The sequence below is a fragment of the Sorex araneus genome, chromosome 3 (genome assembly GCF_027595985.1).
Source record: "Sorex araneus isolate mSorAra2 chromosome 3, mSorAra2.pri, whole genome shotgun sequence".
Taxonomy (NCBI): Eukaryota; Metazoa; Chordata; class Mammalia; order Eulipotyphla; family Soricidae; genus Sorex; species Sorex araneus.
Genome location: NC_073304.1, coordinates 197,207,246 through 197,234,388, shown reverse-complemented (window position 1 = coordinate 197,234,388; position 27,143 = coordinate 197,207,246). Strand labels below are relative to the sequence as shown.

Sequence of the window (27,143 nt, the reverse complement as noted above, 5' to 3'; positions counted from 1 at the left end):
ACACCTGGTATTGCTCAGGGGACCATATGGGATACCAGGGATAAACCCAGGCCAGCTGTATGCAAGGCCAGTGACCCTCTACTATTTCTCCAGCAACAATTTAAAAAATGAATTAAGAATTTATGAATTGGGGGCTGGAGCGATAGTACAGCGGGTAGGGCGTTTGCCTTGCACATGGCCAACCTGCGTTCTAATCCCAGCATCCCATATGGTCCCCTGAGCACTGCCAGGAGTAATTCCTGAGTGAAGAGCCAGGAGTAACCCCTGTGCATCGCCGGGTGTGACCCAACCCCCCCCCCAAATTAATTAATTAATGAATTAATTCTCTTGTTGAGCTTATCATCAAAATACACTTTAAAAAGTGTATTTTGATACACTTTTTAGGTTGTATCAGTTAGGAGCCAGAGCAAAAGCATCCAAGCTAGGTGACCTGAACATATCTTAGGGTGTGACCCCAAAGGCCCCTACCCCCCTCAAAAAAAATTACCAGTTTATAGAATGTCAATTTGGATTTGAATGAATAAATTTTTTTCTTGTCACACCACAGATCTTTTTTTGGGGGGGAAGGAGGGGAGGTTCCACTCCTGGCTTTGCTCAGGGCTTACTCCTGGCTCTACCCGCAGGGATCACTCCTGGAGGGGCTTGGAGTGGGATGCAGGGATTGAACCCGAGTCATGTATGTGCATGGCAAACACCATACCCATGTACTATTGTTCTGGTCCTCACCCCACAAACCTTTTTTGTTGCTGTTCCTTTAGGTTTTATTTTATTTATTTTTTTAAATATTTTTAAATGAGTCACCATGTGATACAGTTACAAACTTACAGACTTTCGTGATTACATTTCAGTCATACAATGATCGAGTACCCATCCCTCCACCAGTGCCCATTCTTCACCACCAATGTTCCCAGTATCCCTCCCTCCTGCCACCCTCCTCCATCCCTCCCCCCAGCCCCGCATCTGTGGCAGGAACATTCCCTTTCACTCTCTCTCTCCTTTTGGGTGTTATGGTTTGCAATATAGGTGGTAAGTGGACATCATGTTTGGTCTGTAGTCTACTTTCAGCACACATCTCCCCTCCCGAGCGAGCTCTCCAAGCATTATTCACTTAGTGGTCCCTTCTCTATCCCAGCTGCTTTTCCCCCTAGCATGTGAGGCCGGCTTCAAGCTGTGGAGCAATCCTCCTGGCCCTTATCTCTGTTGTCTCTGGGTGTTAGTCTCCCATTCTGTTACTTTATATTCCATAAATGAGAGCAGTCATTCTACGAAAACTCCCAAATTATTTAGATCCTCTGTTTGCTTCTTCCCTATTTTTGATATCTCCTTGGGATAGAAGCAGGGAATTGAATGGTGTGTGTGTGTGTGTGTGTGTGTGTGTGTGTGTGTGTATGTTTGCATGCCTTTTTCCAGCGAGAATGCTGAAACTGCTGTGTGTGTTTGTGTGTGTGTGTGTGTGTGTGTGTGTGTGTGTGTCTTTTTCCAGCAAGAATGCTGAAACTGCTCACACCTGAGTCCCCTATTTGCCTGTGTTGTTTTGCTCTCCTTTGTGAATTTCCCAGCGATGCTCTGTCTTCTCCAGATTCAGTTGTTGCTGACCCATGACTGCATGAAGGAAGCGCTGGAGGTGGCTGTGGCGGGGACCGAGTCTTTGAGCCACTCGGCAACCATGTGGCAGATGAAGCTGCAGGTGCTGATTGCGGCCAAGAGCCCCGACGTTGCTCTGCTCTTTGAAGAAGCCCTGGGAAAGCTGAAACCCCAGGTCTGACTTGGAGCGTTTACATTTCATTTTGTTTGGGAAAAACTGGCAGAATTTCTGCCAAAGCCCATTGTCTCAGGAGCACTGCCTGGAGGGTGCTTGTTTGTTTTGTTTTGGGGCTACACCCAATAATGCTCAGGGGCTGGTCCTTGCTTTGCACTGAGGAATCACGTCTAGTGGTGTTCGGGGACCATTTAGGGTGCTGGGGATCGAACCGTGGTTGGCCACATGCAAGAAGCACCCTACCCACTGTACTATCTCTCTGGCCTCTGAGAGTGCATTTGTGGCTTGGCACAGGAGTGCAGACTCAAAGAATTTGGGCTGGGATGTGGTTTGCTGTAGAGCACATGCTCAGATGGGTGAGGTCCTGGGTTTGATGCTGGCACAGGAAAAGGAAGAAAAGATTTGTTTTTATTTAGTAGTCTGTTTCCGATTTTGTGTGTGGGCTTTCCTGGTGCTTGAGCACTCACATGTGTGGCCTGTTTGCCATTGAGCTGCCTCCCTGACTGTTTCTAACTCATTATTAGAAAGTGGACTAAGTGATGTAAAAATTCCTGTTCTTTTGAGGTCTTTTATAAGAGAAATAGGATATTCTCACGTAGTCCCAAAGCTGAACCTACTATTGAATGAACCTAATATTGAAACACACCTGTATTTCTGAACCATAAAGCTTTTCAACAAATCTCTTCTGTTGGCAGGAGGAAAAAGACAAAAAACATCCCAAAAGATTGGGGGGGCAGGGCGCAAAAATTGTAGTTACTGTTTGATTGCTCATTTGGGTGTGTCTCTGGGACCTAGTAGAGGTCTGTTCATTCAGCAACATTGGTTAGAATTTGTGTGTGGGGGGGGGCTGGAGCGATAGCACAGCGGGTAGGGCGTTTGCCTTGCACGCGGCCGACCCGGGTTCGATCCCCAGCATCCCATATGGTCCCCTGAGCACCGCCAGGAGTAACTCCTGAGTGCAAAGCCAGGAGTAACCCCTGTGCATCGCCGGGTGAGACCCAAAAAGCAAAAAAAAAAAAAAAAAAAAAAAAAAGAATTTGTGTGTGGGTCCTGGATAGCAGAGAGAAGGCCAGGCTGTGTCTCACTGGCTGTGGGTGGCTAACTGTTTACTGACCTTACAGGAAACTGATGGGAATAGCTGTAGGCTGGGCATCCCCAACTAGCCCCCTAGAAGGGAACTAGGAGTAACAGGAGAACATTGCTGGGAGTGACTCGGTTGGAAGGTGGCCTGGGTACTGACCCATTCTTCCTGCTGGCTCCAGCCCTACTGTATATTCTCTTAGGAGGGAAATAGACCCCTACTGTATATTCATTTTCTTAAAAGGGAAATAGACTGTATTGTATACTCTCTTAGGAGGAACCTGTCTTTATAGTGATTGTTTATAAAGTTTAGTGCTAAGCTGTCATTTTCTAATTTTTTTTTTTCCAAACCTCATGTGCAGGACTGTCTGCCATTGTGGATTTCTTGGGCAGAGTGGAGTGAAGGGGCCAAAAGCCAGGAAGACACTGAAGCAATCTTTAAGGTATTGGGAGGACCCTGTTCTAAGTCTGAAGTCTGTTGTGTGTGGAGAATGAGCAGAGAGGTTCACTCGCTGGCTAGCTTTAGGAAGGTTTCCATAGTAGGCATTCCCATGCACTGTCATTGAGCAGCAGGAGATGAGTTTGGAAAATTTTTTTTTCTCTGCCGCCTCCCCCACTTTCTTTTCTTTTTGGTTTGTTTCTGGTTTGGGGGTCACATCCAGTGGTACTTGGAAAGCTGAAACTGTTCTCAGGGATCACTCCTGGTGGGCTCAGGAGACCATATGGGATGCTGGGGATCGAATCCAGGTCAGCTGTATGCAATGCAAGTGCCCTACCTGCTGTACTATCACTCCAGCCTTAAAAATTTTTCTCTTCTAAGGTTTTGTTTTGCAATATGGAATGTAATCAAGGTAGAGAGAAAATGAAGTGAAATTCATCAGTTATACAGTTGGGGTGTGGGGCGGGGGCGGGGGGTATACTGGGGATTTTGGTGGTGGAATATGGGCACTGGTGAAGGGATGGTGTTTGAATATTGTATAACTGAGACATAAACCTGAAAACTTTGTAACTTTCCAAAAAAAAAAAAAAAGACAAGAGAAACTTCTCAGTATTTGGCAGAGTATGGCATTCATTTGTGGTACTTAAAGTTGTCCACTACTATATTAAAAAACAATTTGTTTTTACCCCTCCCTTGCTAAGGGAGTTTATACATTTTTATAATGAATTAGTGTTCATTGATCCTGGATGTTCTATGTCTGATTAGGTGAATCATTTTTACATATTGGAATTTTTAATTACAAGCTTATACTTATTAATGTAGATCTTAAATAGTATCTATTGTATATTTTCTAACATAAAGTCAAAGTCAATACTCCCTTTCTTAGGATAAAACATGCTTTATACTTTCATAAAGCTATTCACATTTTCCCTTTAATATTTTCTTCATTCTCTTCATTCTTACTTTTACTTTTGTAGACTTTATTTATTTATGTACATTAAAAAATATATTATCATTGAATTATTCATAACATTTTAATATATACATATAAAATATATGGTTTTGAAAAATTGCTTTATTAACTTATTATTGATTTAAAATTTTGTGGAATTCCAGGAGATTAACTCTATTCATCTATATGTATGTATTTGTTACCATTTCCACAATTTAAAAAGCTGTAAAGAGAGAGCTCTCTCCCTTATGTGGGATAAAAAAGAAAACCTAGTAAGCAAAATGTCAAAATAATTAGAATTAAAACCTTTGTCTATACAAAAAAAAAAAATTCTCTTGTAAGTATGGGTTTCCTTACACCTTTTTTTTTTTTTTTCTTTCATAGAAAGCTATTTTAGCTGTCACTGGCCCCAACTCAGTCACTCTGAAGGTTAAGTACCTGGATTGGGCCTATAGAAGTGGCGGCTATAAGAAGGCGAGATCTGTGTTTAAAAGGTAATTCTGGGATGTTTCTAGTTTCTCTGTCCCATACTGTTCTCCTGCCCTGATTACCTGTGGCAGAAACTGAGGAAGCAGAATGAGACTTTTTCAAAAGTCGTTCCCCTTTTGCCCTCTGTCTTCTTTTGCATGGTAAAAGGCATTGTGGGGGAAGAAAAGAGATTATGAACTACTTTAATTCCATCATTAATAGAAAAAAAACACTTAATATTTTGTATTTTATTTTAATTATTTTTAGTTAAGGTCAGTAATTTGTATTGAAAAGACTTGCTTAGAAAGATGTGAGAGTAGAGAAAGAGGGGAAATGTGTGTTCAGGAGAGAACATAGCTTCTCCAGGCTGGAAATAACCACGCAAGGAAACAAGTGAGATATGTGTTCAGGGGAGAACATGGGCTTGAAGAGTATGACTGTTTTATTTTAAAAGTTGCTTTTCATAACGGCAGGGTTGTGACTCAGTGGATGCATTCATTGTGTGTGTGAGGCCCTGGGTTCTGTCCCTGCCACTAGGGCATCACTCTGATCTTTGTGATCCCCCGGGCCCTAACCGTATACGAGGTCCTGTGTGCGTAGCCAGGTACGTGTGAATACCCCGGCTAAAGCGTGGGACCTCCTGTGAGACGACAATGTCAAAGTGTCATAGCCAAGGGTGTGTGACCCCAGCCATTGGGCAACAAGAGGGGCCTCGGGGGAAGCACTTAGGAAGAAGAGGACAGGAAGAAAATGGATAGGAAAGAGTTTAATGGGGGTTAGTCACTGGAGAGTGGAAGGTTGAAAATGACTGGGCTTTGCTTGCGTTTGCTTGCATTGAACTTCACCCATTGAACTTTTAATTTAGTTTTTAGTTTTTGTTTTTGAGCCACACAAGGTGGTGCTCAGTCAGAGTTTCTCCTGACTTGGTGCTCAGGGATCACTCCTGGTGGGGCTCAGGGAATCATATCTGGTGCCACCATAGATAGAACCTGGGTTAGCTTGGTGCAGGGCAAGCTTCCTGGCCGTTGTACTCTCTTTCTCTCCTGTTTTTCTTTTGGCCTCACCTGGTGCTACTCAGGGGCTGCTCCCAGCTCTACAGAGAGGTCCATTCAATGCTGGGGATTGAGTATAAAAGGCATACAGAGCATGCACTCCAGCTGAACCACTCACTCAGGTCATGATGGAACCATGTGTTGTATACTTATGGGATGTAAGAAGCTTTGGGTCACTGTGGAAGATAGCAGTCTTTCCCCCTCCTTCTAAAACACACTCTCCTTACCCCTTTTCTTTATAGTTTACAGGAAAACCGTCCCTTTACAGTTGATTTTTTCAGGAAAATGATCCAATTCGAAAAGGAGCAGGTAAGTGTTCAATTTGTGTGCGTTGAAATTTTAATTTATTTGTTTTTGGGTTAAATTGTGCCTGGCTCTGTGCTCAGGAGTGACCCCTGGTGGTGCTTAGGGGACTATGTATGGGATTTGAACCGGGGTTGTGGCTGATGTAACTGCATGCAAGGCAACCCACCTTTCCCGCTGTACCATAGCTTCTACCTCTGTCTGCCTTTTTTTTTTTTTTTGGCTCACACCCAGTGATGCTCAGAGGTTAATCTGTTAATCTGGCCCTATACTAAGGAATTACTTCTGGCAATGCTCAGGGGACCATGTGGGATGCTGGGGATCGAATTTGGGTCAGCCGTGTGCAAGGCAAATGCCTCTCTGCTCTACTATCACTCTGGCCCCTGTCTGCTTTTCTTGTCTGGGAAAGTGTGGTGATTGTTAATCTGTGGTGGCAGTTTGTTCCTTAAAAAGTTTTATTACAGGCTGGGCTGTAGATCAGTGTAAAGCACATACTTTGCCCCCCTGGCTTTGATCCCTGGCACCATCCAGAAAAACAGAAGTTATGCTATGGCCCCTAAAGTTATTTCTGGTCCCTTCGTCTAATTCTTTTTTCAGAGAGATAACTTAGGAGTGGACAGAAGCAAAGAGGAGACAGTACATGAGCAGGCAGTCATGTCCGTTGCCTTAAGTAACTTTCCCTGCTAGATGGAGCGAGGTCCCTTACCTTGCTTCCTCCGCAACACCCTGTTTGTCTCTGTATTGGGGTTGTAAGATAAGAGCCGATGCTCGACCTTAGAGATTTCTTGCCTTTCCAAGCACTCTTGGGCACACCTGGTGAGACTTACCGGACTCTGGTTGTGCGGTGGGTTAGTGCTTGGGCGGGGTGATGCCGAGGATCGCCTGGACGTGCTGGGTTGGGGGTGTGGCCGCGTGGTGCTGGGGATCAAGTGAACCATCTCCCCAGCCCAGTGCAAGATTTTTTTAAAAATTAAATTTGCTAGTGAGGGCTGATAATAGGAAAATCTCAGTGAAAATAATATACCTAAGTGTGTTTGTAATTCCATGAAAAAACCACAGCCAGCCGTATTTATTTTTTTGTGTTTTCCTTTCATCTGTGTGTTTCTGTATACATGGTTTTGTATTGTTTTTGTGACTCATACACCGCCGCATGTTTTTAGTATTGCTTGTAAGTGCATTCCTGTGTTCTTAGTAGGTTTTTGTTGTTTGTGTTTTGGGCTGCACCCAGCAGTGCTCAGGGGTTACTCCTGACTCCGCACTCAGAAATCACTGCTGGCGGTGCTTGTGGACTGTACGGGATGCTGGGGATTGAACCCGGGTTGGCCAAATGCAGGGCAAGCCCTACCTGCTGCATATTGCTTCATCCCATGAGCTAGGAAGTACCTAAGGCTAGAGGGCTTCAAACAACTTTTGAAGGTCATATAATTAGTATTTAGTTATCTTTGCCTGTATACAGTTTTAAGGGAGACAGGACTCATTATTGCCAGATATTTAAAAAAGAAGAAATCCTAGGCATAGGGACTAAAACCCTCCCCCGTTTATCCCCTAGGCCTGTTCATCTCTTAGTGCTTTTGTCTACATTTCCCTGTGATGCTGCCCACATTTCCCCAACTGAGAATTAATTAGACTGAGATTTTAATTTAATTTAAGGCTACCATGTCCAAATGCTTTTATTACTATTTGATATTTATGTCACTCTGGTAAGTAGTTCATTTGACTTTCGATTAGATGAAAACCTGACTCTTTGTCTCAAACCCCACCCATTCTTCCTTTCAGTTAATAGCTAGGTGGTAGCTAACTTAAAATGTGATTGAATGAATTTGTGACATATAAATGAGATGGTCTGATCATTTTTGCTAGGAATCCTGCAAGATGGCGAATTTAAGAGAATACTACGAGAGGGCTCTTCGAGAGTTCGGATCTGCAGATTCTGGTGAGTGAACCTCATTATGAACACCATTCAGTAGTGTTTGAATGCAACTTCTGTAATCTCTCAGGCTGGGTGGGTAAATGCCTCTCAGGGGACCATATGGGATGCTGGGAATCGAACCCAGGTCGGCTGCATGCAAGGCAAACACCCTACCCGCTGTGCTATTGCTCCAGCCCTGTAAATGCCTCTTTTCTTTTTGGATCATGGTCCTCTTTGAGAATAAAACTGGGTTTCTTTTCTGATCCTGGCCTTGTCGCTCACTTTGTGTGTAAATAGTTATAGATATAAAGTTGTTTATCATTTCAGGTTTGCAAAGCTCTTAGAGTCTGGGGTCTTCTTAGTCAAGATCTCTGGACTAAATCTTGCTTTATATCCTTTAATAAATGTAATATTTGGTGCCAGAGTGATAGTTCAACAGGTAAGGCATTTGCCTTACATGCAGTCAACCCAGGTTAAATCCCCTGCATCCCGTACGGTCCCCTGAGCTCTGCCAGGAGTGATTCCTGAGTGCAGAGCCAGGAGTAACCCCTGAACATGGCTGGGTGTAGTCCAAAATACTTAAAAATAATTGGAATGAAAAGTAAATTACATAAGTTAGACCAAAAAGGATTGAGAGGGACTGGAGAGATAGTACAGCAGGAAAGATGCTTGCCTTGCATGCAGCTGACCTCAGTTCAATCCCTGGTGCCCTTTATGGTTCCCTGAGCCCCACCAGGAATGATTTCCTGAGTAAGCACTGCCAGGTGTGGCCCTAAAAGAAAAGAAAAGAAAACAAAAAGGATTGGGAGTTATATAGTAAAGGGGTAGTGGGATGCTATGACATCTATCATTGGCTGTTACCACATTATCCTCATTTGGAGGAGTTAAAAATATCTGGCTATAAATTAGTTCATAAAAATTTGTTCATTTATGAACTTAAAAACTTGCTTGTGTATGTAGCTCATCTGGAAAATATGCTTGTTCTTACAAGATTTTATTGTACCTTTCCTGATGAAATGAGTGAAAATATTTTCGCTCACTCAGCAAGTTTTATTAAGAATGCTAACAAGAGTATAACAACCTTTCTGAGATTAGTTTATCCTGATAGAAAAAGATGGAGCAGACTCCTCTTTAAAGTTCTGTCTGTTTTTGAGTTTATGAAATAATATATCCTGTTATGATTAAAGTGAAATTTTGTACTTAAATATTTTTATTTTGGTTGAAATATTCATAGGACCCTAGGGAAATAATATAGGAATTTAAATTTCTCAAAAATCTTGCATTAACAGGGCCAGAGAGATAGTGCAGTGGGTAAGGTGTTTGCTTTGCAAGCAGCTGACCAGGTTTGATCCCCAACACCCCGTATGGTCCTTCAAGCACCACCAGAGGTGATTCCTGAGTGCAGAACCAGGAGTAGCCCTTGAGCATTGCCTAGTATGGCCCCAAAATCAAATATCAAAACCAAAGCCAAACATTTTTGTATTGAATCAGTAATAGTCATTTATGTTTCTCTGTTCCTTATCTGTCACTTGTCTGATTACTTGCTTACAGTACTATTTTTTTTGTTCCGTTTAAAGACCTTTGGATGGATTACATCAAAGAAGAATTGAAACATCCCCTGGGTAGACCTGAGAACTGTGGGCAGATCTACTGGCGAGCCATGAAGATGCTGCAGGGGGAGGCAGCAGAGGAGTTTGTGACTAAACATGCGATGCACCAGGCCTGCCAGTCGTGACGAGAGGAAGAGCGCAGCTCCCCCTCCCCCCCATCCCCGCCGGAGCCACAGTGCTGGGAGCCTCTCACCTGCTCCAGGCCCGGGTTCATCTACCGTCTGCTCAGAGCGGGCAGACAAGACAGCTCTTGGGTTTTGAGACACACAAATCTTTTTAATGCATAATATTTTATGCTTAGAAAAGAGAAACATTCTTTATTGGCCAGAGGCCTGACCTAACTGTAGGTCCTACATGTTTTCTAAAATACATGGAAATGATACCAGTTGAGTGTCTTTTCTTATCTCTGCTCAGCTATGAATATTTATACTTAGGGATGAGCCACAATGGAGGAGAAGGTACAGCTCTGTTTGTTTGGTACAATTCTGTGTTTATTCTTTGGTTTGGCGTTTGGGGCCCTACCCAGTGGTGCTCAGGGCTCATTCCCTTACTCCTGGCCTGCACTCAGGGATCACTCCTCAAGGAGCTCGAAGGACCAAATGGGGTGCCAGGGATTGATCCTGTTTGACTGCTCGTAAGGCAAGGACCTACCCACCCAACTATCTCTCTGGCCCTTATTCTCTTACTACAAAAGTACATGTGGTATGCGTTGTAGAAAGTATGGAGGGAATAGGAGAATTTGAAGAAAAAGTATCCTACAGTACTGCCATTTGGATTTTTAAACTCATTTAATTTGGTTTCCTTTGTCAGAATTGGATTTCTACCATTAGATCCATTTGTTCCCAGATATATTTGGCCTGCTACCCCCTTTTCAGAAAAATGACTCAGTGGCCTCCTAGAAATCACCCTTGTTTAAACAAAGCACTCAACCAGAATCAACAGAGCCCACTATTGCCTGCCTGCCTGCTTCTTACCAGCTCTCCCCTAATCCTTAGAGGGCGCTGTTGCCTACTCTTGGAAATAACACCGCACTGACTTTTTCAGTCATTCTTTATTTTTTATTTTTTTGTTTTTGTGGCATACCCCTGGCGATGCTCAGGGCTTATTCCTAGGAACTCAGGAATTACTTCTGATGGTGCTCGGGGGGAATATGGGGGATGCCGGAGATCGAGCCTGGCTCGACCACCCTACCTGGTATGCTACTGCTCTGGCCTTCATCAGTCATTCTTTGAGTGTCATAGCAGGAAAGGAGGGAATCTCTGTGGGATGAGGTAGAGGTGGGAGGAACAGCTGATGTGCCGAGAGAACTGGTTCAGGCAGCAGCAGATGTCAGACATTGGAAAAAAACTGTTGTTTAAGATAGATGCATATTAGAAGTGTTGTTTTTTTACGTCGGGGGACACACCCTGTGGTGCTCAGGGCTTACTCTTGGCTCTGTGCTAGGGGATCACTTCTGGCTCAGGGGACGCCATGGGGTACTGGAGATAGAACCCGGGATAGCTGGCCATCTGGAGGCAAGTGTGCTGCCTGTGTACTCTCTGGCCCCTGTAAAAGTATATTTTAAATCCCCAAGACTGTTTCCTTTGCAGTGGGCTGAAAGCAGGGCAGGGCAGGGAGTAGACTAGTGCAGAGGCCAGAGGGAGGGAAAACAGCTGACTTGGGCTAGAGAAGGGCCTTCTGGAAGCAGAGGAGGCAGTTGATGGAGGTTTATAACCTTTAAATTATGTAACTGAGAGAAGCGTTTAATGTTGTTTTGCTTAATATGTAGTTCCAAGTCATTAAATAGCCTGAAAAAATTAGTAAATTTATAACAGTTTACTGTACAGATGAACCATAACCCTCTGTGATTGGTGGATCTTTCATTCTAATTTTTTTTAAATTGTAAATCTGCTGGGTGAGGATTCTTTTTGCTTTTTGGGTCACACCCGGTGATGCACAGGGGTCACTCCTGGCTCTGCACTCAGGAATTAGCCCTGGCAATGCCCAGGGGACCATATAGGATGCTGGGAATTGAACTCAGGTGGGCCACGTACAAGGCAAACACCCTACCTGTTCTGCTATTGCTCCAGTCCCTATTAATTTTATTCATAACTCTGGTTCTTTCTTTCTTTCTTTTTTTTTTTTGCTTTTTAGGTCACACCCGGCGATGCACAGGGGTCACTCCTGGCTCTGCACTCAGGAATTAGCCCTGGCAGTGCTCAGGGGACCATATGGGATGCTGGGAATTGAACCCGGGTTGGCTGCATGCAAGGCAAACGCCCTACCCGCTGTGCTATTGCTCCAGCCCTGGTTATTTCTTTTGGTGTTTTACATAAAGTTACTGGATTAAAGGTTATAGTGATTGGGGGCCAGAAAGATTAAGGCACTTGCATTACACACTACTGATTCTCGGTTTGATCTCTGATAGTACACTTGGCCCCATGAGTATCACTTGGTGTGATCCCTATAGCAGAGTCTGGAGTAAACCAGTGGTTCAGCCAGTGTGACCCAAAGCCAAAATTTAAAAAATACATAAATATTATAATTATTTAAGAGATATTGATGTGTACTGTTAGTTTGCAATGTATGGAGATTTACTTTTATTATTTTACCTTTTTTGGCTTTGGGGTCCTACCCAGAGCTTACTCCTGCTCTGCACTCAGGAATTACTCCTGGTGGTGCTCAGGGGACCATATGGGATGCTGGGGATTGAACTCAGGTCGACTGCATGCAAAACAAACATCCTGCCCCCATGTATGGATTTAAATAATTTGGAATTTCAACCCCTTTGCATTTTTACTTTAAAAATAGGTGAAAGCAATATAGTGTTTTAATGTGCGTTTTTTTCTTTTCTTTTTTTTTTTCCTTTTTGGGTCACACCCGGCCATGCACAGGGGTTACTCCTGGCTCTGTATTCAGGAATTACTCCTGGTGGTGCTCGGGGGACCATATGGGATGCTGGGAATCGAACTCGAGTCGGCCGCGTGCAAGGCAAACGCCCTACCCGCTGTGCTATTGCTTCAGCCCCTAATGTGCATTTTTAATTTGGCTTTTGGGCCATAATCAATGCTGCTCAGGGTCTGTACCTGGCTCTGCTCAGAAGTAACCCCTAACCCTGCTGGGCACCATATGTAATGTTTGGCTGAAGATAATGTGTGCAAGGCAAGTGCCTTACCTCCTATACTATTTCTCTGGCCCTTGGGCTCTCTTGTTTTAATGACCTTTTGAATTTCTTTCTAATTGAATATTTTAAATATGTTTAGCATATTTATTTTAGGGGCCAGAGTGATAAGTATAGTGGGTAAAGTGTTTGCCTTGCACATGGCTGACTCGGGTTCAATCCCTGGCACTGCTAGGAAGTAATTTCCTGAGTGCCAAGGCAGAATTAACCCCTGAGCACTGCCAGGTATGGCCCCCAAGCAAACACCGCCCCCAAACAGCAACAAAGAAGAGAATATTCATTTTCAGTTGTTCCCTTTGGTAAATAACTTTTTATTTTTTATTTTATTTTATTTTTGGTTTTTGGGTCACACCCGGCAATGCACAGGGGTTACTCCTGGCTCTTCACTCAGGAATTACCCCTGGCGGTACTCAGGGGACCATATGGGATGCTGGGATTAGAACCCGGGCCGGCCGCGTGCAAGGCAAACGCCCTACCTGCTGTGCTATTGCTCCAGCCACCCGTAAATAACTTTTATCACTTATTTGTATGTGGTGTGTATGGTATCCAGAGAGGGGTGGGTATGTATTTGTGTATTTGATGACTTCTGTTACTAAAAGCCCTTCCTTTTTCTGGGGACAACCCAGTTTCTCCCCCTAAGCATAGTTAACTACTTCATTTTTCTCTTTGCTGATTTGTGACAACTTTTATTACATATTAAATATTTTAATATTTAAATATGTAAGCTTTTATTACATATTGAGTCCTGTGAAAACTGGAGGCTAGGACATTTTTGAGATTTCAATGCTTTAGATCAGCCTTTTTGTCCCGTACCAGTCTTTGGACCAGCAGTTAGAACAAAGATGGTAGACTAGTGGTTTCCAGCTTTTCAACACCTACGGGTGGTCTGGGTGGTTGAAGGATACTTTAAATGCTATCCTTCAATGCTATGCTTGTCCTTGGGCTTTAAAATAATGAAGGGTTCTGCTTTTCTCATTAAGTCCTGGAATGTTCAACATTTTAAATATTTACTTAGCATTTACAAAGATACTTGTTGAACTTGAAAGAGGAGGGGGGGGGTGCTTCTCCGGGGAGTCTGTGAAGGTCTGGGCTCATCCCAAACCCATAGCTATGCACTGCCGTGAAAACGCGCCTGGCTAGTTCATCCAGAGCCGTGATGTTCCTGATCCGGGAGCTTCTAGCATGCCCTCCAAAGTTCTAATTCAGTTCATTTCCACTGGCCATATTTCAAGTGCCCCCAGCCAGCCACGCTCACACTGAATGAACAGCACATTCTCTGAGGGAGGTGGATGGGGCTCTTCCTTGTCACAGGAGAGCTTCAGCAGGTGTCCGGTGGGCCGGGAAACCTGGTCTCAGCCACTCTGTCTGCTACTCCACTGTCAACAGGTCTTCTCAGCCGCGCACCTGGGTTGACTTGGGAGGGGAAAGGGTAAAGCTGTCTAGAGAGGAGCTGATCCCTTGCGGTGTTGTAGCCCCCTCGCTGCGGGAAGCGGGAGTTGGGCAGTGCCAGACTTGAGCATTCAAAGGAGGAGTCCAGTTCAGGGTAAGCTGCCCAGCACAGAGCTGGAAGAATTGCTTGGGAGGAGATCCACCTAGATGGTGTCTGGTGTGTGGACCAAGGTAGCAAAATCTTGTTCACTCGTTGTACTTGTAAGTTGTGTGTGTGGGAGGGTCAGGTGGGGTGGGGGGTGCACTCCGACGGTGCTCGGTGGCTACTCAGGGGTCACTCCTAGTCGTGCTGGGGGCCATAGGGGGTGCCGAGGTCCGAACCCGGCCGACCTGGTGCAAGGCCCACGCCCTCCCCGCGGTACTAAGGCTCCGGCCCCAGTTCCAGTGTGATGACTCCGAGGCAGAGTTAGCCGGGGCTGGAGGTCCCCCGGCCGGGCGCTCTGCAGCCCCCCGCCCGAGCCGAGAGCCGTTCCTCGAGAAGACAGTAGGAAAGGCAGCTGTGGGCTCCACGGCGGCGGCGTCCGCGGCGCGCGAGCGGCAGCCCCGGGGCGGGGCCGGGCAGCAGGGGCGGCGGCGGCGGCGGCTGCTGCGGGGGGCTCCGGGCGGCCCGCGCGCCCCGCCCCGCGCCCGGCCCCGCCTCGCCTCGTGACCCCCGCGTCCCGCCCCCCTCGGCCGGGAGCACCCCCGGCTGATTGGCCCCTCGGCGGCGTGTCGTCGGGCTGGCAGCCAGGCCGGCGCGTCACGTGGCCGAGCGCCGCGTCCAGGGCGCCGAGCCGCCGGGCATGGAGCGCCAGGCCGCCGGGGGCCGGGCGCCGGGCGCCGCGGGGCCGAGCGCGCCCAGCCCGGGGGTGAGCGCGGCGCGGGGAGCGGCCCCCGCGGCGCGCCCTGGGCCCGGGGCGGGGCCGGGGGCCGGGGCGGGGGGCGCCGCGGGCCGCCGTTGGGGCGCGGGGAACGGCCGAGCGGAGGCGCCGGGAGCCCCGGTGGGCGTGGGCGGCGCCGGAGTCCGGGCGGGAATGGCAGCCGGGGCCGCGCGGCGCGGGGGGCCCGGGCCGGGGCCAGGGGAGGGCGGGGGGCGGGGGCCGGCCCGGGATGCCGGGACCTGTGCCCGTCGGGGGCTGGGCTCGGGCGCCGTCGCCTTCTCTTATTTGCCGGCGCCCCCCGAGACCCCCCGTGTGATGTGGGGTTCCTTGAAACTTGTTTTGGTGCGCGCGCCAGACAGCTGAGGTTTCGAGGACCGTTATGACAGCCGTCACCGGCCTGGCAGGCGGTGATTTGTGCCAGCTGGGGAGCACCTGGAGGGGAGCAATCTTTTGTTCGGTGCCTGGAACGCAAACGCAGGGCCTGGCACTGGAGACACCTAGTCCTGGGGTGGAAGAAAGAAAACACTGGAGCGGCCGAGGGCGGGCTGAGCCCAAGGAAGTTAAAAAAAAAAAAAAAGGAACCATAGGCTGCATTGCCTTCCTCCCCAGGGTGAGAGCGTGGAGCAGAGGTGGTCAGCGCCTGGGCCTCGGGGCCGGGAGCTGGACGTCGGGATGGAGGAGGGGGCGTGCACGTGGCCTTCGAATGCCCCACCTGTGGAGGGCCGTCGGAGCAGCGGAGCACTGATCAACTCCGAGGCCGGGTGGTCCTGAAGGCGAGGGGTTCTATTAATTGGGCCCCGAGTAAAAGAGGTGGATTGAGCCCACGGAACCCAGGCGTCCATCACTCGGGGATTTGAAGCTAATTGAACCTGCACGGAGTGCAGCGTGGAGAGGGGGCCGCGAGGTGGATTTGAGTTCACGTGTCACTTTCCTGCTGCAAAGTCCCGTGTCAGTTTCCTGCTGGTGAGGCGTGTTTGCTCGCCCGTTTCCGCCGTGTCCGGCCGCCTGCTGGCAGGGCTATCCCCGCAGGCCGTGAGAATTGCTGGTTCGGTTTAGAGGTGTAGTGCTCGGAGCAGAGACGTGGGGCCTGGCTGGGTCCGAGTTTCAGCCCTGCAGAGGCTCTGTGAGTCAACCTGGAGAGGAGCACTGGCCCAGGAGAGTTGGTAATGAGATAAGAAGTTATTAAGGAGGGGGCGGAGCGATAGTATAGCTGGGTAGGGCCTTTGTCTTGCTCACAGCCTGCCTGGATTTGATTCTCGGGTCCCTAGAGCACTGCCAGGAAGCAGGAAAAAAAAAGTTACTAAGGAGCTGAGAAGGTAGAGCATGAGCGGGAGTCAGTGGCTGCGGGACGGGGGTGAAGGGGAGCAAGGGATGGAGTTAGAGTGGTTCAAATATCGGCATGGAAGAGCTGAAGGCCCAGACCTCTGCAGAGGGGGTGCTGGGTGTCTGGGAGCCAGCAAGGGTGCCGAGCACCGGGGCTCAGACCTCTCAGAGAGGGCCTGCATCGGTCACGCATGTGTGGACTCACAGGGGACGTGGCTTCAGCGGTTCCACAGGAGGGCACGTTTGCCAGGGTGGTGCCTCCCAGTGGTTGCGGCAGGCTGGCCCACAGAAGCTAGGATTCTTGGGCAGAGTGGACCCGGGGTGGGGTAGTCCTGTGGGGTTCGGCGTCTCTGCGGGGAGGGTGGGTCTGGGGCAGAGAGACGGTAGCTAAGTCCTAGGCAAGTCCTTTACCTTCGTTTCTTCTCCCTGCAGGCTAGCTATGACCCCGCCGGCCCCTCAGACCAGGAGCAAGAGACACAGACGGCTGCGGATGGACTAGGCAAGTAGCTGGTGGCCGCTGGAGGTGGGGGGGCGGTTGGGCTGAGGGGCTTGCTGCCTGGGCCTGCTTTCCTTTCTAGCTAGTGGGCTCGGCGCTGCCCAGGTGCTTTTGGGTGCCCTCAGTGCCACTGGGAAGCTGCCTGCATCATTTACAGGCAGTCTTTTTTTTTTTTTTTTTTGGTCACACCCGGTGATGGTCAGGGGTTATTTCTGGCTCTGCACTCAGGACTCACTCCTGGTGGTGCTCGGGGGACCATGTGGGATGCTGGGAATCGAACCCGGGTCTGCTGCGTGCAAGGCAAATGCCCTACCCGCTGTGCTATCGCTCCAGCCCTACAGGCAGTCTTAACCGAGGACCACACCCATCCCTTGACAAACAATGTAGGATGCTGTAGCAGAGAGGCCTTGGAGCCGGCCAAAGGGTTTCCAGGCTCCACTCTGGGGTTTTTGTTTTTTTTTTTTTTTGCTTTTTGGGTCACACCTGGCGATGCACAGGGGTTACTCCTGGCTCTGCACTCAGGAATCACCCCCGCAGTGCTCAGGGGACCATATGGGATGCTGGGAATCGAATCTTGGTCGGCCGTGTGCAAGGCAAACACCCTACCCGTTGTGCTATTGCTCCAGTCCCGAAGGCTCCACTCTGGCACTGCATCCTGCACGTGAGATTTGTGGCTGTGGATAAATCACTTGGCTTTTCCTTGTCTTTAAAGCCAGGCTGCTCAGGACTGGAACGGGGGTACACGGGGCAGAGTGCTTGCCTTGCATGCAACTGGCTCGGGTTTGATCCCTGGCATCCCCAAAGTGTCCCCTGAGCCCACCAGGAATATTCCTGAGCACCACAGGGGATGACCTAAAGGAAAAACAAACAAACAAAAAATGGTGGGGGGTTGGTGATCTGAGGATCAGGTGAGAGGACTGTAATAACTGCGAGTTACTATTTGCATGTAACTTGGTTAGAATTAAAATGAGAAGCTCGGTTCCTTCAAATGCTGGGGACCGTGTTGGGACAGTCCAGATTATAGATCAATACCAGTATCCCAGAAAGCTCGACTGTATGTTCTGGTTGAGATAAAGTATCCAGGACACCCACAGGAGCTGTCCTAGTGGCTGATGACAAGTGTTCAGTGTTCCAGAAGGCACAATTCTAAGTATTTCCTTCCCTTCCCCCTCTCCCCCCCCCAACCCGGCTGTGTTTGGGGGTGGTGCCTCCTGCTGAGCTGCTTCTCCAGCTCTTTCCTTTCCCGGTTGGAGTCCTTGGAATGCTCCTAGCTCCATTTCACAGGTGAGGAAACTGAGGCACACAGTTACGTTTTCTTTGTTGTTCTGGGGCTACACCTGGAGGTCTCTGGGGGACTACCAGGGCTATACCTACAGTGCTCAAGGGCCAAGGGGTACTGAGGGTCATTCTTGAAAGGCATATGCTCTACTAGTTTTAGCCACGTCTCCCAGGGGAGAGAGTCTTGGGTTCTTTTGGGAAGGTCACACCCAGCGGTGCTGAGGGCTTACTCCTGGCTCTGTGCTCAGGGATCACTCCTGATGGAACTAGAAGGACCATACCTGGTGCTGAGGCGTCAAACCCAGGTTTGGCTACATACAAGTCAAGCACCCTGCCTGCCCTGGACCCCAGGGAGGAACTGTTGATGGGAGGCACAGGACAAATTTATCTGTGAAATGGTTTTTAAAGTACATAGTTCAGTGGTATGCATCAGACCCTGGCCGCCACAGGTTGGCTTCCTTCTCTGGGTTTGCCTATACAGACAGGCACATGTCACTTGCATGGTCTCGCGTACTGCCTGGCTTTGGTATGTGGCTTCTTCCCGTGGGCATATTTTCAAGGTGCAGGACATAGCTTGTGTTGGCACTTCCTTCCCTTCCTGGTGGGGGAATCCTGCCACAGGGACAGGCCGTTGTTCCATATTTTCTCTGCCCATTCATCCTTTGATTGGCATTTGGGCTTCCACCTTTTGTTGGTGGGCAGTTGTGCCACTTTGTACATCCTAGTGCTTCCTAAATTCTTTTTTACTTTTGGGGTCACACCTGGTGGCGCTCAGGCTTACTCCTGGACACCCTGTGGGGTGCTGGGGATTGAACCCAGCCATGTAAAAGTCAAGTGCTCAACCCCCTGTAATATCGCTCTAGCCCCGGGTACCGGGTTTGTTTGCACACGGATTTCATTGCTCCTGGGTGCCAGTTTGGGAGCAGAATTATTAATTTGTGGCCCTGCTGTGTTCCAGATGTGGAGCAAGGGGTTGTCCTGAGCATGGCTCCTCTCAGGCTCTTTGTCCCCCTCTGGACAGGTGCCATCACAGTGTGGTGGCCTTTGTCCTTGCCCAGATCTTTTCGTGGCTGGAAGCCTTTTCAGACAAGCAGTCCCTCTTGCTGTCAGGAGCCGCGTGGTCACCCCCGGGGCTGGGTGGCTTCTGCTCTTCTACTTTGCTGCCCCTCACTGCGTGTCGGCTGTTCACCTCTCATTTGCTCTTTTGAGGACAAAGGAAAGAGACTAGAAGAGCAGAGAATTCCCTTCAGACTTGGGGCAGAAATGCTCACCATTTGCCAGACGCCCATTCCCTGGAGTAGGGAATAAGATAAACTGCCCGCGGATAGAAACTTTGCCCACCTCTCTGTGCCAGCCGCAAGCCCTGGCACTGGGGCTGAGGGAGTCATTCCTGGGGCCCAGTGCTCCGGTGCTGGGCCACCAGAGTCAAGCTGGCCGTGCTCAGGGATTGCTGAGGGTTGAACTCGGGACCTCACGTGCATCCCTTTGAGCCGTATCCCCGGCCCTAGGATACGGTGTGAATATTTGTTTCGGGGCTATACCTGCTCCTGGTGCTTTGCTAGGGGGTTGTCCCAGTGGGGTGCTTCGTTGGGGGGGGGGGGGGCTTATGGTGCCAGGGATCAAACCGCATGTAAGGCGAGTACCTATACTGTCTCTCAGGCCCCACCACACGTTTTCTGAAGTGTTGGGGTGGCCTCTGACTTCTCTACCCCAGCTGGACCGGTGCCCTCTTTTGTAAGCCTGCCAGAACTTTCCTTAGAACACGGGTCGGTCCTCTCTGGCTTGTCTCCCTTGTTTTAAAAACACCCCCCCGCCCCTGCCAACCTTTTCTTGCTTGTTTCTTTTGTTGCTTTCTTTTTTTTTTTTGCTTTTTTGGGTCACACCCAGCAATGCACAGGGGTCATTCCTGGCTTTGCACTCAGGAATTACTCCTGGCGGTGCTCAGGGGACCATATGGGATGCTGGGATTCGAACCCGGGTCGGCCGCGTGCAAGGCAAACGCCCTACCTGCTGTGCTGTCACTCCAGCCCTCTTTTGTTGCTTTCTTAGCCAGTGGAGCCCAGAGCACCTTGGATGACAGTCCCACCTCCAGAGAGGGCGAGCACCCCGAGGAGGAAGACTTCGAGGTGGACGGTGACGACTCGGACGGCGAGCCCAGTGCCTGGGAGCTGCCGGAGGAGGTGTCGGGCGGCCCGCCCAAGGGGCAGGCGGCTGACTTCTTCACCGAGGACTGGGACCTGGAGCTGAAAGCCGATCAAGGGAACCCATACGGTAGGTGTGGAGGTTCTGAGCCAGGGTTCTGAAGCCAGGCTCCCCCTAAAGACAGGGGGTTTGGAGGAGGGTCTCCACACCTGTGAGCTTATTAGCCTGAGGAACTGGTGGTGACGATGGTTCTGAAATGTCTATGATTGCTTCTCTCGCATATTACAAAAACCGGTCAAGCAAATTTTGTACTGGCTCTATGAAGTATCAGCTTGAAAACAGAAAGAGTTGGGCCGGAGCGATAGTACAGTGGGTAGAGTTCCAGCCTTGCACTGGACAGCTCGAATCTCCGATACCATGTATGGTCTCCATGCACTGCCAGGAGTGATCCCTGAGCACAGAGCCTGGAATAAGCCCTGAGCTGTGGCCCCAAAACAAGAAACAAGAAAAATTGAAAGAGTGTGTGTGTGTATGTGTCTGTACGTGCACACGCATTTAGATAAGGTGGAAGTGAATGACTCACCCTTGCCTTTTCCCCTTGCCTTCATTCGTCCTTTACAACTGCCTACAGATGCCGACGACATCCAGGGCTGCATTTCCCAAGAGATCAAGCCCTGGGTATGCTGTGCCCCGCAAGGAGACATGATCTATGACCCCAGCTGGCACCACCCGCCTCCTCTGATCCCCCATTATTCCAAGATGGTCTTTGAGACGGGCCAGTTTGACGATGCAGAGGACTAAGCTGCATCTCCAGGTCTCTCTTCTGTTCTCTGAGGTGAGGTGCTGTGTCCGAGGAAACATTCCCAGTGATCCCTGAGTGAGACACAGGCCCGTGTCTAAGTCAGTCCCTGTCCCCAGTTCTGTTGTTGTTGTTCTTGATGCGCTCCTCCTTGGAATGTGTGTTTCTATTAGGAGGGAGAATTGTGTTCTTTATAAATAAAGGTGGAAAAAACAAACAGTTTTTGTGTAACTCTTTCCCCCTTTAATTAGCTAAGTTCTTTTTTCTTTTCCTTTTTTTTTTTTGCTTTTTGGGTCATACCCGGCGATGCACAGGGGTTACTCCTGGCTCTGCACTCAGGAATTACTCCTGGCGGTGCTCAGGGGACCATATGGGATGCTGGGATTTGAACCCGGGTCGGCCGCGTACAAGGCAAACGCCCTACCCACTATGCTATCACTCCAGCCCCTGCGCTTTTTTTTTTTAATGGGGGGCCATAACCTGTGTTGCTCTGGCCTTCCTCCTGCCTTCATGCTCAGGGAACACACTTGGTGGGCTTGGCAGACCAAATGGGGTGTCAGGAATCTGGGTTGGTTGTGTGCAAGGCAAGTATCCTAACCCCTGTACTATCTCTCCAGCCCTTAATTAGATAACTTCAGAGCAAAGCCTTACTCTTTCTTAGTATTTAGGCCATAGCCAGTGGTACTAGGGACTCTGCCTGATGTGTTTCTCAGAGGTGGCGGGGTCACTCCAAACAGTGCTGTCTGGATTGAGGTGCCAGGGGTCAAATCTGGGCTTCTTATGGGGCCGGCACGATAGCACAGTGGGCAGAACACTTGCCTTGCATGCAGCTGATGGAGATTTGATTCCTGGCACCCCATATGGTCCCCCGATCCCTGGCAGCAGTGATCCCTGACTGCAGGGCCAGAAGTAAGCCCTGAAAACTGCTGGGGTGGCCCCAGAACATGAACAAACGAAACCTCTGGACTTTGTGCTTGCAAAACATATGTTCTAGCCTTTGGGCTCTCTCCCTGGGTTTTTGGGGTATTTTTCTTTTTGGGGAGGGCGGGGGAGGATGGGTGGGGAGGGCACTCTTCAGTGGGGCTGGCGGCCACCAGAGCAACACTTGGCATTGACAGGCAGGTCGTGCGGTCCTGGAGGAACCTGGGGCTCTGTCATACCAGCCCTGGGCTCTTGCCCTTTGAGCTAACTCCCTGCTGCCTTCCTTTTTATTTGAGTCCCCTGACTTGTAATAAAAGGATCCAAGGACTCTGTGAAAGGGCCAGAGGGGCCGGAGCGATAGCACAGCGGGTAGGGCGTTTGCCTTGCACACGGCCGACCCGGGTTCGATCCCCGGCATCCCATATGGTCCCCCAAGCACCGCCAGGAGTGATTCCTGAGTGCAAAGCCAGGAGTAACCCCTGAGCAGCGCTGGGTGTGACCCAAAAAGCAAAAAAAAAAAAAAAAAAAAAAAAAAAAAAAAAGAGGGCCAGAGAAGGCCCCTTTCCCCCCTCCCTTCCCTCCTTCTCTCCCTCTCCCTGGCACTGAAAAAAAAAAAAAAGAAAAGACAGACATTTAAGTGACTTTTGGGTGTTCGGGAGGAGAATAAGAAAAGGGGGGCATCCAGGAAGATAGCTGCAGCACAAGCCTGGCACACACAGGGCTTGTCCCTGGCACCCGTGTTCTCCTGCGCAGTGGCCTGCACCTTCTGATTTCAGGCACAGACAGCTTTGTGCAGGCCCCCCAGGAGTGCCACTCCTGGCCCCCTTGGTTGCAGACACCACAGAAAGCCCTGTCGAGTGCTACGTCCAGATGAGAGGGACCCCTGGAGAACACCAAGGACACGGGAATAAGCAACCAATAGGGTGCCCTCCTCAACCCTGTCTGTCATTGCAGAGACAACAGAAGGGGGAGTGTTGGTGGGTGGGGGATGACTTTGTGGGCTGGAGCAACAGGCACCACAGACGTTGCATGAACAAGGCCCAGGTTTGATCCCCAGCACCACATAGTAGCTCTTGAGTACCTCCAGGTATGGCTAAAAAATGAAAATAACATGCCATCAAAAGGAAAGGGAAGGAAATGGGGAAAGAAGCCAAAGAAGCTGGAGCTAGCACAGCGGGTAGGGCGCTTGGCTCTTTGGCTGGAGCTAGCACAGAGGGTAGGGCGCTTGATTCACATGCAGTGCAGGGGTTTAATCTCCGGCATCACTTAAGGTCCCTGGGCCCTGCTGGGAGAGATTTCTTAGTGCAGAGCCAGGGTTTGTAACCTCTGAGCATTGCTGGGTGTGGCCCCACAAAACAATGAAAAAACCCAAGAGTTTTCCACCTTTTGTTTTATAAAAAGGGCTTTTCAGTTAGGAAGGAAAAGGGTTTTGGGTCAATAGACTATGTTCTAAAAAAAATTGAAAAGACTATGTTCTAAAAAAATTGAAAAGAATTTTTTTTTTGTTTTTGCGGCCACACCTGGTGATGCTTAGGAGTTATTCCTAGCTCTGCACTCAGGAATCACTCCTGGTGATGCACAGGGGATTATATGAGATGCCAGGGATTGAACCCAGGTCGTCTGCATGCGAGGCAAAAGCCCTACCTGTTGTGCTATTGTTTCAGTCCCTGGAAAAAAATTTTCTTTTGAACTGCCACCATTCTCCCAAGTCCTCTGGATTGGGAGCAAATCGGGAAGAAGAACAATGCTTGGATGCTCACAGCAGATGGAGTGAGCCACTGCTTTCTGGTCAGAGATTGGTGCTCTGCAGTCAGGACCGTGGTCCAGAGACCTGGGTCTTGTGCAGGTTGAGCAGGCTGGGTCACATCTGGCGGGCTCAGGGCATACCTCTGGCTCTGCACCTTGGGATCACTCTTAGCCTGGCTCTGGGGACCATACGTGGTGCCAGGAACCAAACCCAGGTCAGCCGTGTGCAAGGAAAGTGCCCCACTTGCTGTACTATGTCTTCAACCCCAGAGAGGGTCTTTGAAGGTGGATGTGGGAAGTCCTGATGCAAATAAGGCAGTGAAGACACCCAGGAGGCTCGGTGCAAGCTTGTGAAATGAGGATCAGAGAGATGACAGAAGCCCAACAAGGAGACAGGTAACAGAAGGGCAAGTTACTGCTAGTACTAGGACACCAGTGTGTTGATGTGTTGATTTATTTAGTGGTGCTGAAGGTGGAACTAAGGACCTCATTTATGCAAGTGCCCTGCCACTGGGCTACCTCTCTGGTCCCCAAGAGGGCGTGATCAAGATATCATTTTTATGGGTTGATTGATATTAGAGTGCCAATCTTGGGGCTGGAACAATAATATAGTGGGGAGGGCATTTGTCTTGCACACGGCCAACCTGGGTTTTTTTTTTTTTTTTTTTTCTTTTTTGGTCACACCTGGTGATGCACAGGGGTTACTCCTGGCTCTGCACTCAGGAATTACTCCTGGCAATGCTCAGGGGACCATATGGGATGCTGGGAATCGAACCCGGGTTGACCGTGTGCAAGGCAAACGCCCTACCCGCTGTGTTGTCGCTCCAGCCCCCCAACCTAGTTTTGATCCCTGATATCCCATGGTCCCCTGAGCACTGCCAGGAATAACCCCTGAGTGTTGCTAGGTGTGACCCAAGAAGCCAAAAACAGGGGCTGGAGCGATAGCACAGCGGGTAGGGCATTTACCTTGCACGAAGTCAACCCAGGTTCGATTCCCAGCATCCCATATGGTCCCCTGAGCACTGCCAGGAGTAATTCCTGAGTGTATGAGCCAGGAGTAACTCCTGTGCAACGCCGGGTGTGACCCAAAAAGAAAAAAAAAGCCAAAAACAAAATTAAGAAAAAGAAATAGAATGCCAAGCTTTTCCACCTACTTTTGGGTTTTGGGTCAGACCCAGACCCAACAGTGCTCAGGGGCTGCTCTTGGCTCTGTGCTCAGGGACTCTATGATGTCAGGGGTTGAAGAGGGCTTGGCTGCAAGTAAGGCAAGCGTCAACCCCTGTACTACCTGTCCAGCCCATTTAATTTTTTTCTTGGAGGCACATCTGACATTGCTCAGGGATCATGCCTGGTGGGACTGGGGGGGGCCATATACGGTTTCAGCATTGAACCCGGCGAGCCAGCTGCATACACTTTACCCACTGTACCATCTCTCTGGCCCTTCTGTCTCTTTCTTAGAGACTGTCTTGGGGGATGTCCCCCTAGCAGCACACCGCCCTTTCTTCAGAGTGGTATGCACAGCGGGGATGGTTTGGTCATCAAGAGGCTGTGGTGGGCACTCTGTTCTTGGAGCTGGCGGCTAGCTCATTTGCGGAAGCATTCCACCGAATGACTCTGCCCTGTGCCCTGCAGAAACCAGAAATTCAGGTGCCTTCAGGGACACAGAAGCGTCCTCATTTGCTAAGTAAATTCTCTTGGCGCTGCACTGCTCTGAATTTCTGGAATCTGGATTCAACCTCCCCCCCCCCCCCCTGCTTTCCACAGGAAAGTTGCACTGTGTGTGGCCCAAAAAAAAAAAAAAAAAAAAGTCAAGAATCCTGTCTGGATTCTGGAGCAGGTTGAGGATGGTTGAGGATGCAGGATCTGGAGTTCGGAGGTACCTGGACGTGCACACAGCCCCACACTAGTGGGGGCAGGAGAAGCTGCAGAATGGGCGGGACCGGAAAGCAGGAGGTGGGGCAGCTCCCCTCTGTTGACTCAGCGAGTCTGGCTGTAAAGAAGGGCCTCTCTGTTGCTGGGAGCCCGGTCCAGCGCTGAGCTTGCTTGAGTTTGCAGGTGCTGCTGGCCAGGAGGACAGTTCAGTGGGGCCCTAGGGCACCCGGATTCAAATTTCACCCTTTTTTGTATTTGGTGATGAAAATATAACCAGGATGTCCAGGAGACACTGTTTGCTCCTGCTGAATCACGAACACCCTCTGGGAGCTTTTTTTTTTTCCTTTGGGTCACACCCGGGGATGCACAGGGGTTACTCCTGGCTCTGCACTCAGGAATTACTCCTGGCAGTGCTCAGGGGACCATATGGGATGCTGGGAATCAAACCCGGGTCAGCCGTGTGCAAGGCAAACACCCTACCCACTGTGCTATCGCACCAGCCTCTGGGAGCACTTTTAGTTTCTGACCACTATAAGGCAACTTGGCTGTCTTCCTTTCTTTTTTTCTTGGGTCTTTGGGCCACACCTGACTGTGTTCAGGGCGGGGCTCAGGGGGAACCATACGTGGTGCCCGGGAATTGAACCAGGGTCTGCAATATATAATCCCCTGCCTCCAGCCCTCTATCATTTATTGTTGTTTTATTTTTGTTCTTTTATTTTAAATTTAGTTTTTAGGGCACTTTGTTGGCCACACTCAGCTTTGCTCAGTGCTTATTCCCAGCTCTGTGCTCAGGGATCAATCCTGGTGGGGCTTGAAAGACCATATGGGTTGTAAGGGATAGAAGCCGGGTTGGCTGCGTGCAAGACAAGCACCCTTCCCACTGTATTATTGTTCTGATCCCTTGTTCTATGCCCCCCCGATGTGTTTATAATTATGTGCAATTAATGTCCTTTGATGGCTTCTCAGAGAAGCAATGGTGGCAAATAGGAGTTAAATCTTTTGTTCTGCAGTTCCAGGAGTGAAGGGCCTGAATTTCACCTGCGATATGTGGTCTCATTCCACTTCTCCAGCAGATGGCAGTAGAGACCCACCGCTGGTTCCTGCCTGGCTGTTGCAAGTGACGGCCCCTAAGGAAGGCTCTGGGGTTACCTTCCTGTGGGGCTTCCTGTGGGTTGACAACTCACCCGTGAATTCCCTGGGCAGGATGTACTCCGGATTTTATGGATGAATTTTCTTAGGAAATGTTGCTGTGAGATCTAGATACATTATAGATATTAGCCCCAGCAACTATCCCTGAGTCTGGTATGTCTGCTTGACAGAGGCTTGTTGACTGTGTATGTGTGCATGTGTGTGCATGTGTGCATATACTCCTATGTGTGTGCATGTTTGTGTGTGCATACCTCTGTATGCATGTGCATATGTGTTATGCTTGTGTATATGCATGAGTGTGTGCATGTGCTTGTGAGTCTGCATGGGTGTGTACATTCATGCATGCATGTATATGTGTACATACACTCGTATGTAT

General features: G+C 49.4%; 2 protein-coding genes across 2 annotated transcripts in view; both read left to right on the top strand.

Moving 5' to 3' along the window:
- Positions 1–9,959, top strand: part of UTP6 (UTP6 small subunit processome component) — a 32,188-nt gene extending 22,229 nt beyond the window's left edge. The window contains exons 14-19 of the mRNA XM_055133756.1: positions 1,580–1,759; positions 3,202–3,282; positions 4,615–4,724; positions 5,993–6,059; positions 7,914–7,986; positions 9,540–9,959. Coding sequence (XP_054989731.1) covers positions 1,580–1,759; positions 3,202–3,282; positions 4,615–4,724; positions 5,993–6,059; positions 7,914–7,986; positions 9,540–9,697 — 669 coding nt within the window. The 3' untranslated portion in view covers positions 9,698–9,959. The remainder of the gene's footprint in view (positions 1–1,579; positions 1,760–3,201; positions 3,283–4,614; positions 4,725–5,992; positions 6,060–7,913; positions 7,987–9,539) is intronic.
- A 4,918-nt stretch (positions 9,960–14,877) lies between these two features.
- On the top strand, positions 14,878–21,290 carry COPRS (coordinator of PRMT5 and differentiation stimulator). Its single transcript, XM_055131527.1, has 4 exons — positions 14,878–15,029; positions 16,797–16,863; positions 20,188–20,409; positions 20,912–21,290. Exons 1-4 carry the CDS (start codon positions 14,964–14,966, stop codon positions 21,079–21,081), a joined length of 525 nt encoding a protein of 174 aa, XP_054987502.1. The 5' UTR covers positions 14,878–14,963; the 3' UTR covers positions 21,082–21,290.
- Positions 21,291–27,143: the final 5,853 nt, after the last annotated feature.

Excerpts from the sequence above, each read along its gene's own strand:
- COPRS (XM_055131527.1), top strand. The coding sequence starts at position 14,964 with ATGGAGCGCCAGGCCGCCGGGGGCCGGGCGCCGGGCGCCGCGGGGCCG. Across the intron at positions 16,864-20,187 it reads GACGGCTGCGGATGGACTAG|CCAGTGGAGCCCAGAGCACC; the intron begins GCAAGTAGCTGG and ends TTGCTTTCTTAG. Across the intron at positions 20,410-20,911 it reads CGATCAAGGGAACCCATACG|ATGCCGACGACATCCAGGGC; the intron begins GTAGGTGTGGAG and ends AACTGCCTACAG.